Source organism: Podarcis bocagei (genome assembly GCF_964188305.1).
Source record: "Podarcis bocagei genome assembly, chromosome: 12".
NCBI lineage: Eukaryota > Metazoa > Chordata > Lepidosauria > Squamata > Lacertidae > Podarcis > Podarcis bocagei.
Genome location: NC_138137.1, coordinates 24,477,073 through 24,489,600, shown reverse-complemented (window position 1 = coordinate 24,489,600; position 12,528 = coordinate 24,477,073). Strand labels below are relative to the sequence as shown.

At 45.4% G+C, this 12,528-nt stretch overlaps 1 protein-coding gene across 1 annotated transcript; it reads right to left on the bottom strand.

The window, feature by feature from the left end:
• Positions 1–5,083: 5,083 nt before the first annotated feature.
• Positions 5,084–9,801, bottom strand: HOXA11 (homeobox A11). Its single transcript, XM_081164881.1, has 2 exons — positions 8,842–9,801; positions 5,084–7,135 (listed from the first exon to the last, which is right to left on the bottom strand). Exons 1-2 carry the CDS (start codon positions 9,629–9,631, stop codon positions 6,903–6,905), a joined length of 1,023 nt encoding a protein of 340 aa, XP_081021007.1. The 5' UTR covers positions 9,632–9,801; the 3' UTR covers positions 5,084–6,902.
• Between the last annotated feature and the right edge of the window lie 2,727 nt (positions 9,802–12,528).

Below are 12,528 nucleotides of genomic sequence, written 5' to 3'. Positions count from 1 at the left end.
GGCTGCCTGCCTTTAAATATATAGCCGCAGATTGCATTTTGTAAATCTCCACCCAAATTAATACAATCAGTGCGCACTTATTTAATATTAAAAGTGTCAGTTGTCAAGAATGTGACTGTGTGCCAAGGCAGTTTTCCCTCTGGAAAAATTTCCAAACAGGCGGCTTTCCATCAGGCGTTTTAAGAACTGCATCTCTGCGCCAAGAAAAGGTGTCAAACGACTACCGAAGTAATTTTTTATCTTCGCTTCGAAATTCTTTCAGGTTAAAAGGAGGGGGGAAGGGGGGAGAGGGCCTGAAGGGTAAAGAGTGAGCGACGATCGGGTTTGGGAGATTTATTTCCTTTAAAATTTGGACTTCGTTTGCACCTTAAGCCCATTTTTTTCCCTGGCAGCTGGGATTCTGGTCTGGCTGAAATTCTGCTCACCGGTTTGCTGGTGACTACCTTCCTTCTTCTCTCTGATAGGGATGGGATTTATGTGCGGGCAACCGAGCGCAGGATCGCAGCCTGGCACCCCAGTGTTAAACGCGTCGGTCGGGAAGGAAGTCCTGCTGGTTTCAATAGCACATCCTTCCGCGCGAGAGTGGCTGGGACCACAGACGTATATGAATGCGTGTTTACTTGGACGTAAATTCAGTTGAAGTCAAGGGCATCTCTCCCAAATTAACGTCTCCTAAGGAATGGGAGCAGAGCACAAGTCTTTTCAGGTCTCAGTGGGGCTCACATTCAAAATAAGGCCATTCCAAGGCCTAAGTTAGAGGATCCCGGAGCATAAGAAAGTTATTAAATACTACAGTTCTGCGCACACTTAACCTGAGACTTGAAGCCCTATTGAATTTAATGCGACTCACTTCTGGGTTTGCAAGCCTAGCTCCAGGCTAGCAGACACGTATCTAGCATTTTGTGTCCTAGACTCCCGTCTGGTTCTAGTAGCCCATTATGTTGTGCACATAGCAACGAAATTTGGAGAGAGTGCATTGATCTGACTCCAGCAAAGTTGGATTTCTCCCTTCGAATAATTTAGGCTAGGCAATAATATGTTGAAGTCAAAGCGAGGCGCATGTCTGAACCCATGCTTCTTTTCTTTTCAACGTGAGTTTGGCACTCTATTTCAAACTACGAGGCAGCAGCTGTTCGCGGAGGGATATCTATTTGCATTTCTAAGTTACAACGTAAAATTATAATATAAAATTATATTGAAGCTCGGCCATGGTTCGTTCTCAGAGGCATTTCCTTTGCACAGATTTGGGGTGGGATGGGGAATACACGATATCCGAAGGAGACGTCGAAGTGGAAGACGCCTCTTTAAAGACCCTTAGGCGTGCTTGTGTGCGAAAAAGCAATCGCAGCATATTATAAACGTAGAGTCATTTTCACCCTCTTCCCCCAAGCACACTATCCCAGCTTATTAGAAATCGAAGCGGGTGGGGAAGAGTGAATATAAGGAATCAGCTACAAGGAAGGTTGCTTTCTGACCTAGATCTACAGCAAACTTAATTTTACCACCAGAAGATATCTAGAGACTAACCACTGTGGAAACCTGTTTATTATTTATATCTTTGGATGAAATGAAAGAAAGAGAAGCAACCAAAACTAAAAAAGTATGCTTCTGAATACACGTATTTATTCATTTTTGCTGGTTTCTTTTTCTTTCTTCTTGTTGTTGTTAAAATGAAGGGGGAAACCTCTCATTTGAGTTTGCTATGCTTAAATTTTTATCATTTTATGTGGACACCATGCTACTACTACAGAAGCACGAGGTAACTGGCGACGTGATCTGCTAATGAGACCTAAGAAATTGATTAAATAGAAGCAAGAAAGTTGTTGGACTAAACGTTTCCCTCCTATTAATCGGTTGCCTTTGTTTCCATAAGCACTGGAGGAAAGTTCCCTCGGAAAAGAGGACACCATGCTACTACCACAGAAGCACGAGCTGACTGGTGAAATGATTTGCTAATGAGACCTAAGAAATTGATTAAATAAATGCAAGAAAGTTGCTGGGCGGAACGTTTTCCTCCTATGAATCGGTTGCTTTTGTTTCCATAAACACTGAAGGAAAGTTCCCTCCGTCTTCCCGCCTCGCCTCCTCCACCCCACCATAATAACCGAGTAAAGCTTTAACACTGGACTTCAAAAATCATAGTTCACTAGGGCGGTGCGTGGCCAAGATAAGAGACTTTCTAACATAACACATGACTCGGACCAAAATATGCAAGCCGAAGAAGTTAATGCCACAGGCAGACTGCTCGAATAAAGTTGGGCCTATCTGAGTGGGGTAAAGTGGGGGGGGGGGGCAATCGCATCTCATCGCGAGCTTCTGTAATCTGTAATTTATCCCAAGGTCAACTCGCCGACTGTTTAAGAAATCAGGACTGCTCCTCCTAATCTATCCTGGGTGCTACACTGATAACTCTTCACCGTTAGCATCTGATCCCAGGCGCTTTATGCAAAAGGAAGCTCAAAAATATCCCCTCTGGATGTTGTATAATAGGCAGCAATCTAGAGAAAACTAGATATGCCTCAATCCTATATAAGTAATTGACCCGCTCAGAATAATCATAACACGAGATCCCTGCAAATTCGCTGCAGCAAGTATGTTGATGACCGTAGCTCCAAGTGTCAAGTAAATTTCCTGTTATTGTATACAAGGGCTAGGCCTTCCAGATTATGGCTCCGCTCTCAGAATATTTCTACAGCAAGTACACTGCAGATCAATAGAGACGGGATCAACAGAGATATTTTAAATTCAGCCTCCACCCAGGAATTGGCTTTACATGAGATCGCTCCGAGGTGGGGGTGTTAAGCGAAAGGAGCTTTTACTCTACATCCAGCTATATCGATTTCCAGCTTCTTCTGCTTAGAGTGGAGGAGAGTGACGCTGCCTCGGAAGAAAAGGGCTTTTAATAAATATCGCTGTAAACCAACCATAGGCGGGCGAACTCGGCCAAACTGGAATGAGCAAACCACAGCTCAAGTCCAATAGCTGCCATTTTCAGTCTTCGCCGCTATAGATCTAGTTGATAGAAGACACCTAGCGTCCTCCAGACAAACGTGGACATCCATAATCCTGTATTCCCAGGGATGCAGCTTTTATAAGAAAGCCGCCGTCTTGGCCTACCTACGCTTGTTTCACCACCGCGTGAACTGCTTGGCAGACCTTCAACCTGAAAACCTTTTCTCCACTCCTTTCGAGGAGTTGCTCTCTAAACTTAGCAAGCCTTCAAACAATACTTTCCACAGCCAACCTTTTAATGACTGGCTTTCCGAAAAGACACCACACCCATGGAGTTCCACTTCCAAAAAGAAATTAAAATAAACGTGAAAGGACTTAATCGAGAGCAAGTAGACCTAGAGGTCACTCCAGCTGCACCTTGATAAGAGTTTGCTTCCTCTTTAATCAACCAAACTTAGCCTCAAAGGAAATACTCACCCTCTGGAAGCGCTGGAAGCCCGGAGTAGTCAGCCTTGAGTGTGTGTGTGTGAGAGAGAACCTCCTGGCTCAACGCTTGTGCTTCTCCGTGAAGGAGTGAGCAATCGGCTTCACCTTACCTTTGCAAATCTGAGCGTGGAAAGTGAAATAATATAATGTGCAGCTCCTAGAACGCAAGGGGAACAAAGGCCAAGATTTCAACCCCCCCTTCCTCTCCCCCTCTTCTCCCACTGCGGCTTTGACATTGATCTGAAGAACGCCATCTTGTGGCAACAGCGTTCCTCCGCAGAGCTGACCTGCCAGCCGGTTTCCAAATGCCCCGCGTTAAACGAACGGATGCTAGCGCAGACAATTGCCCTTCGCGGACCTACCCTCAGAGATGGCTGAAACAAACCTCCGTCTCGTTTATAGCCCAGCTTTCCCAGTATGCAAATAGAAGGGGGGGGGGGAGTCGAGGGCACTTTTATAGCTGCATTGTCCCGGCAACACATATGGGATGTCCCCCCACCTTTTTTTAACTGGGCCAGGAAATCACCAGCAGCCTCTCCACAAAACTGGAGAAACTCCATGAGTCAACCTAGAGATGAATAACCAGTTAATTTTTAACTAGCAAAGGAAGTTGCTGCCTGAACATTTATTGCCACCCGCCTATTCCTCTCCCTGTCTTCTCCCTCTCTTTCTCTCCTCTCTCTCTATCTATCTTTCTATCTCTCCCTTTTAAGAGTTGCATTCCTTTGTAGCATGCTAGCCAAATAAACAAACAAGCAAGTGAGCTCCATTCTCTCTCTCCTCTCTCCCCCTGCGCTTCATCTTTGTACATTTCCTTTGACCAGACGCTGTCTGGCTTAGGTGGGGGTTGTCAGCAAAAGCCCAGAGCCAGTTAGCCCTTCACCTCAAGGTTATGGGTGATGTCCAAAGCAATACAGAAGTTCAAAGCCAATAAACAATAGGAGAAAACAGTATGTACTTTCTCTCCTGATTAAGTGTAAGAGAGGAAAATCAACCTCATGCCACATCCTCAAAAAGGTCTTCGGTGGGTTTTTTTTTTAATTTTTAATTTCCACCCCCGCTCGAGAGATTAAGAACGAAAACCACACACAGCCCATCTGGGCCTCACTCACACGAGGAATGCCTCCCCATCCTCTTCCCTTAGGAGTCACCACAGAGGAGCCAACACGTTTCAACCAGTATGCTTCATTCTGCCTCTCTATCATTGCGTTTTGGGGATCAGATCCTGCCACAAACATTTCTTAGCACTTAAAGGAGTGTGTTCAGAAACATGGCGCCCGAGATAAACAAGAGCGGACGAGCCCAGAAAAAATCACCAGCTTTTCTAATAGATTTTACACCTGTGAGCAAATGTATAAAGCCTGTAATCTGCAGTTACTTGAAGGAGTGATCCTCCACCCCTCCCACTTCTACAAACCGGTGAAACCTGGCCTCAAGCTCGCTGCAGTCTGCCTACGCATTCATAAATACCAGACATGTTGCACTGCCTTATCCTGAAGGACCAGAAGCAATAGGTGAATGGAATTTCCATGAAAGCATCCCATTCAGGAGCCATGATTCAAAGTCTCAGAGCCCAGATCAAGGAATATCCATGAATACAACACAAGGATTAAAAAAAATATTATTATTATAATAAATTTCCCACATGTTTATTTTCGTTGTGCGCCGTACCACTGTATACATGCCACGAAAGACCTTCGCATAGTAAAAGAAACCGTATTTACATATATGACGATACATATCTTCAAACAGTGTTGGAATATAAAGGTATTGCGTTTTGTGAACCGTGTAAAAGAAATCGTGTCCCTTTTCGAAGCTGGTGGTTTTTACAACATTCTAGTCACCTTATCTTTCTTGCACAGATTTTTTTTTTTTTTTAAAAAGGACAAACTAGACATTTTCCAAGGAAAAGGACCGTTAAAAAAACATATACCAACCAAAACGGATCATTTAAAAATGTACAAGTCTTGTAAAACACCATTCTCGTATGAAATATACATTCAGATATTCTCGACAGCAAGCGACTTTTACAATAAAACACAATATCCTTTGTAAACTGATATAGACTTTTAAATAGTTCTTTCTTTTAAAATTCGTTGTTCTCTCTCTCTCTCTATTTCTCACTCTCGCTTTGGTTCCTGCAGGGAAATATACTTCTTTTATATATATTTAAAATAACTCCAGGGAACTCTCCGTTCTTTGATTTTGCCGCCTGAGCGATTAAGTAGGGCTTTCGACACTTAATAGTGAACAAAAAGATCTGAAAACCAATCCACCATATTTACATTGTTTGCCTTCTGCTTGGGCTTCTAAGGGAAAGAAAACGCTAGTTATTTTAATGATCTGATCTCAGTGCATTGCACACATCCAGGGTCCAATTAAGTGTTGTGTGGTATTTGCCAAACTGTCCTTCTCCACAGGTATTTCCTGAAGAAAGTTTGTGAGACAGAAGCCAGAAGCTTCCTTTTACGGTTTCCCCCTTTGGAGCTATTAGATTAGTCTTTCTTTCTCCCTCTCTTTCCACCCCACCGTGCACTTTTATTTATTTGTTTGGTTTTTAATTTTCTTTAAGCATTTAAATAAGAACATAATGATTTGTCTCCAAAGGGATGGCCACTTTTCGACAGTTGTTGTTCATTTTTGTTGGGGTTTTTTAAACGAGAGCTAATGCGCGTGGCTATGTGTTTGACTCTTCAGTGATTGTTTCCTTACCATATATGGCGAATTAATACCTGAAATGGTTTCAAAAGGAGACTGACAAACCTTCCATGCCATAACTCCCTATCAACAGCACGGTTAGACTCAACACTACTACACCTCTACAAACATTTATGATTGGCCTTGCAACTGCTTAAATTTTTTGAACTTGGTCAAGAGGGTAACCACTCTTGCGGAAGAAGGTTTGTCATTTTAAGGGTCGAGGAGGGGAAGGTGATGGGACGGCGGCTGTGCATTTAGAGGTTGCGGGGGCTCCTGTAGGTTTTCTTTTGCAGTAGTCCATCAGGCTCCGGTGCAGCCATGGGTAGCCTTTCAAGCAATGTTCCACAGTAAAACCAAAGTAACATAGTTTTAGAACGACACGAATCCAATAACTCACTCCCCGCTTTTCCACGTGTGAACCCGCGTTGGGATGAGTTGCAGTGTCATAGGTAAGAGGTATAAAATTGCCCTCAGAGCAAAATATGGGGGTGGCGTGTTTGGAAATGCGGGTCCAGGGTGTAAACCGTTTCCAGTTGATATGTCAAGAGCTTTAAGAAGAACTTTTTTTAGGGGGGAGGGAAAAATAGCGGGAAACCCCGGTTGGTTTACATTTTTATGGGGACGAAAAAAAATATTAGTGTGGTGTTTTTCCCCAGCGTCCTCCGTCACTTTGCACACCTCCTTCTCATAGGTAACCCTGTGGCTTGACCTTGTCATGGGCGAGATCTGAATTTAATCTCATCTTGAAAAACGCTACGAGTTTTTTAAAGTAGTGGATTAGCTGAGTAATATTGTAATCGGTCCCTGTTAATTTTTTTCTCTTTCATTCTTCTGTTTTGAAACCATATTTTTACTTGACGGTCGGTCAAGTTGAGCATTCGGGAGAGCTGGAGGCGTTTCTCTTTGTTTATATAGACACTGAAGAAGAATTCCCTCTCTAATTCTCTAATCTGATATTTGGTGTATGGGCATCTCTTTTTACGGGTGCGTTGTCCACCTGTGGAATGACAAAAATAAAAGGCAGAAGCCATTAAGTCTGGGATCAGATAGGGCTGGGGGACGACTGCAATTCATATTTAATAAAGGGACATTCTTGGGTTGAACCATTGAGAAAAGGCCTGTTTATTAGCTACATAAAGTTGACGCTTTGTTCCGTTCTGCAGCTGTATTAGCCTGACCTGTATTTGAGGAACATATTTGCATGTATTTGAGGAACATATTTGCATGTAATATTCCAAAATCCCAACATCTTCACTTCGAAGCATCACTTCAGGCAGCACACCTGAGGCGCTATGCTATGAAATTAAAACCCACCGTGTCCAAAGTACTGACTCCCTAGTCAGCAGAATCTGCAGTGCACAAGATCTAGATGGACATCGCACAAGCAGTCTCCGAATAATACAATGCTTGGCGCGGGAAGGTTAAGAAGGTTGATGGCAGACTCTCTGTGACCTAACCCAGCTGTGACACTGTTCTTGCAACCCAGTTTTGCAACTCAGTTTTAAGAGAGGACATAGGGAGCTTCATCGCTTGTTTCACCCCTGAAGGACATTATGACACCAGGATCTGAGAAGCCAAATGGGCTCCTGTACATTGACCGAGGTTTTTTTTTAATCTTAAACTTGGTTTTGCAGCTTCCTTTTGTTTAAAAATAACAAAACAGTACCCCAGCGCCTTGGACAACCACTAGTTCATTACATCTTATCACTCGCATCTGGGGTGTGTGTGTTTTAAAATTAACCCCTCTGCTATATTCTCTCAAGTCCTTTCGCTCCTTCATAGCCACACTGGGGTTAATGTTCATAGCCCCCCTCCTTTAATGTTTAAAGGCTTTTTACATTAAATATTGGTGCTATATTTCCTTGCAAACACACATACACACAACACGTCCCCATTTGCTGTTACAGCTCATTACAAGGCTATTTTCCTAGGCTTTTGAAGGTGAGGGGGTGAGGAGCAAGAAAAATCTACATTAAAAAAATAAAACCAGGCAGTGACAGGTTGAATAGCAATTGTAAGTAGCAAACTGTTGGGCAGAAGGCAACACATACTTGCCACATTGTCTTAGGAAAATGGCTTCCTTTAGACAAAAAAAGGCCAGCTTTAGGTTAATCTGTTGCTTTAACTATATTGCTACAGTGCAGGCAGCTAGTTTTTCTGCTAAACGCTATTCCCGGGCAATCGTTAAAAAACTGGGATGGCTTTGAATCCAAGTTTCTAACTAGGCTTCTGGGGCAACACATGGCTTTTATAAAAAAAATCCAAAAAAAGAGAGAAGAAAAATAATCACAGGATTACATGGATATCAAAGGACTCAGAAATCCCCTTTTGGGTACATTTACAGGCGCAAAACGTGCGTTATTATATTTTCAAGAGTTTGACCACAGAGCCTTTCTCTCCCCAACATCCTCTCTCTCTCTCTCTCTTTATTCTTTTTTATGATTTAAGGGGGGGGGGCTTTTCCTTTTTTTCCTTTTTTTGTTTTAAAAAGGCATCCATTGGCCGGTGGGTATTTCACGGCCAATTTCAGTCCCCGCCACGTGATCTCTCCTTTTATAACAAAGTTTTGTTGGGGGAAATCTACAGGCCCTTCCATAAACCTTATATGCTTATAAAACAGCATATAAAAATTTAACAGCGGCGGTGCGCTAAGATTTCCAAGTCCGCTTCATAAAAGCGCCAGGGCGCTGCCTTTATACGTACTGGAGCTGCTGGATTTCTCCTCATTGTTGCCGGAAGACGAAGCCGGGCTGCTGCTGCTCTCCGTCCGCCGCCGCCGCTCCTTCTCCTCCGCAGCCGAGGCCGCGGCGCTCGCTGCAGCCGCCGCCGCCGCCGCGGATGCCGCGTCCCTGGCGCAGCTCCCGTCCGAACTTGACGTTGCGCCGACGGCAGCGGCGGCGGCCGGCCCGGGAGCGGCTCCCCCTCCCGGGGGCATCTTCTCGCCGTTCTTCTCGCCTGCATAGTCCGAGTGGCTGTCGGCCGTGCCATAAGCCGTCTCGAAGAACTGGTCGAAAGCCTGCGGGAGCACCCCGTTCCTGCCCACGGTGCTATAGAAATTGGAGGAGACGCTGGCGGCGGCGGCGGCTGCGGTGGCTGTCGTAGCCGGGTGGTGGCCGTGATAGACGGCGGCGGTGTTTTTCCCGAACATCTCGCTCATGCTGGCGGCCGTGTTGGCGGCGGCGGGCAGGCAGTCTCTGTGCATGATCTCCTCGGCCGAGTAGCAATGCGGGAGGTTGTTCCTGTGGTGCCATTTACTAGCCGGATCAATGGCATACTCGCGGAAGGTGACTTCCCGCACGGGTTGGACCTGGGGTAGGTTGGAGGAGTAGGAGTATGTCATGGGGCGAGAAGACGGGGTCTGGGGCAGGAAAGAAGGGAGGCTGGAGAAATCAGGACCCGACACGTAGTACGTGCAACTTGGCAAATACATATTAGACGAGCAAGGGACACGCTCATCAAAATCCATCATTAGACTACCTCGGGCTCTCCGCATTAGCCGAGCTTAACATGATTCTCTAATGCAGCTGCCTCTTTGAAGCAGATCCGTGAAGTAAGAAATTTGGAGACGTAAAGCTGACGTGGAAATCTATCCCCATCCTTAGCAGGGAGGCGCTGGTCACGTGACCAAATGTTGAAATTGACAAGCTGCGAGTATGGGCCCTCTCTCCTCCTCTCCCTCCCTCCCTCCTTCCCTCCTGTCCCCCCCCCCGCTTTTCCCGCCCCCTCCTCTTTTGTAGCCATCTCAGGGGAAGCAACAGATCGTCACTTTTGGTCTTCTGGCTAAAAAGCACGAGATCTAAAGTGCAACTCACGCGGGCCTCGTGGACAGTAAGGAGGACAGAAAAGACTGCTGGCCTCTGTCCGGCTCTCCTTCTTTCTTTCTTTCTTTCTTTCTTTCTTTCTTTCTTTCTTTCTTTCTTTCTTTCTTTCTTTCTTTCTTTCTCTTTCTTCCTTCCTCGCTCTCTCTCTCGCCCTGCAGCCCTTCTCTTCCCACCCGCGCGCGCAATCAAGCTATCTTGAGCCTATTAGCCCGCTGAAGTGCCCACGGATCTCTCTCCCTCTCTCCCGCACCATCTCTTCCCTTCCACCCCCACCCCTTTAAAAGCACGTTGAGTCGCTTTCATGAGATGCCGTGTAATCTCCTAATTCTGCCCAGATCTTGGCTTCTGGGAAGCGCTGCTCCGCAAGCGACGGGGCCTTGGGAAGGGCTCTTCCGGAAGGTACTTGCCAAGCCTTGCAGGGGTTTTTGTTTTTCTCTCTCTCCGAAGGCATGGTCGGGGAAGAATGTGCCAGGGCCAAGTCTGTACTGATTTTCATGGTGAATGGATGACATGCTCCCGTTCATGTTCGACTTCCGAAGGCGCTTAAACGCCTTCCTTTCCTACGTACTAACCTCAGAGAGCCTGGGCTGCTTCATCCTAGCTCTGCTCTAGGCATTTCACGGTCTTTTATGCTCCCTTAACAAGGCTTTTCCTCTCCGATCCCCGCACACACACACCCTCCCCATCCCCGGCCTCCTCTCGCTTTGAAACCCCAGTTGCTCGATTTTTATTTTTTTATTTTTGTCCATTATTACATGCAATGCCAGGACGTCTTTGGATTGCAACCCATCAGGTGGAAGAGCAGCGTGCGACCTAAGGGCAGCTGCCTACCTGAGAAACCCACAGCGAGGTTGCATGAGCCCAAGGCGCGCGCCCCTCCCCATCCTGAAAGGTGTTCCTCGGAAGTAAGTGCCGTTCATTGCAAGGGACTCGTGAGGAGCATTAGAATTCCAGCGGGTGAGCCGCAGCAAGAAAGAGTCTTGCGGCACCTCTAAGGCCAACGCGTTTCCACGATGGCACAAACTGGCGTGGACTGGAATCACTTGGTCAGATGCACCAACCCAGACATATATCTGCGAGCAAGAAGTATGCAAAATTAGCAGGGATAGGAGGCAGACGAGCCAGGATTTCGGCGGGTCCGAATCTCAGCGTTAACGTTTAACTGCTTAGTGGCTCTATACTGTATAGCACTAACCCCAGTCTACAGAAAGACCTCTTTTTTTAAAGCTTTGACTATAGTCGGAGGAAAGGCGGCCTTATAGAGAGGAAGACTGTATAGAGAAGTGATCAGGGCTGGAAGCCCACTCCACCGATTCAGGATTTAGGCTCATTGAGCTCAGTGGAGCTTACTTCCGAGGAAGCATGCGCAGGAAAAAAAGGCAACTGGCTGTGTTTAGAAGTAGCGTCCACACCCAAGAGTAAAAGGAAACCAGGTGGAAGTGCTGCTGGTGGTGTGTGTCTGTGTGTGGAATAATCCTGCCAAGCGACAGGAAAACCTACAGCAACCATGTCCCACCCTTTCCTATTTGTGCCCTCTTACTATGCTTAATTTTAGGAAGATCCGTGTTTTGGCTGGATCTGATTATAGCGGGGGGTAGGGTGGGGAGAACAGAGCTACCACAAGGCCACAGACAACTCACTATGAAATTGGTGTAAAAAGAAAACCCGCGCACATATCATTCCAGGGGATGTCATGATCTCTTGGGGGTACCTTTTTTAAATTGCTGTTTTACCACCCACCCACCCATGTAACCTCTTTTTTTTAATACATCAGAAGCTCAAAGTTCTACTGTACATGCTGGAGATCCGGGGATTTGAATGTCAAGATCGATTTGTTTATTTATTGCTGAACTTATCGTAACTGACTCAATAACAAATCTAATCATGTTGGGTCCTGGGAGGGGAAAAAAATCCTCATTATGTATTTTCTCTGCGTTCGATTTAACTGTACAAAGCTGCAAATATCAATAATATCTAGTAATTACTTTGTAGCGGAGTAAACTAATTTATTAACATTAATGTTTATATGCCTTTTACCTCGCTCTTTCTCTGGCTCCCTATTTTCTTTTCTCTCCCCCCCCCCCTCTTCTTTTTCTTCTTTTTTTACAAGGGTTACCAATCACAAATCAAACGCTTTGGACATATCCCTTTAATGAACTCTTTATTTTGGATCGCTGGAATAACTTTTATGGGCCTTCAACGGTTGTGAGCTGAACTTGAAATTATTAATTAATCTCCCTCCTTGTCGCATTTGCCAAGAGAGTGGATGGAAATAAGAGATAAGCGTGTCATCAAAGGGCTAGTTACAGATTGCTTGGGTCTGTGTGGGACTATAAAACTGTTTTATTTCTTTTCTTTTAGGGGGGGGAGGTAAGGTGCAGAAATATGCAACACTGATGCTTGCCAAATTGGCCTTAACGACAGCCTTTTGATTTTATTTTCCCTCCGTCCCGAATAAAACAAGGTACCTGAGAATTGTATCTAGCTTACATTTGTACCATATATACATATGGTAGAAAATACATAATGAAGATCCCCTGCCCCAGGACCCAAACCATATATATTTATG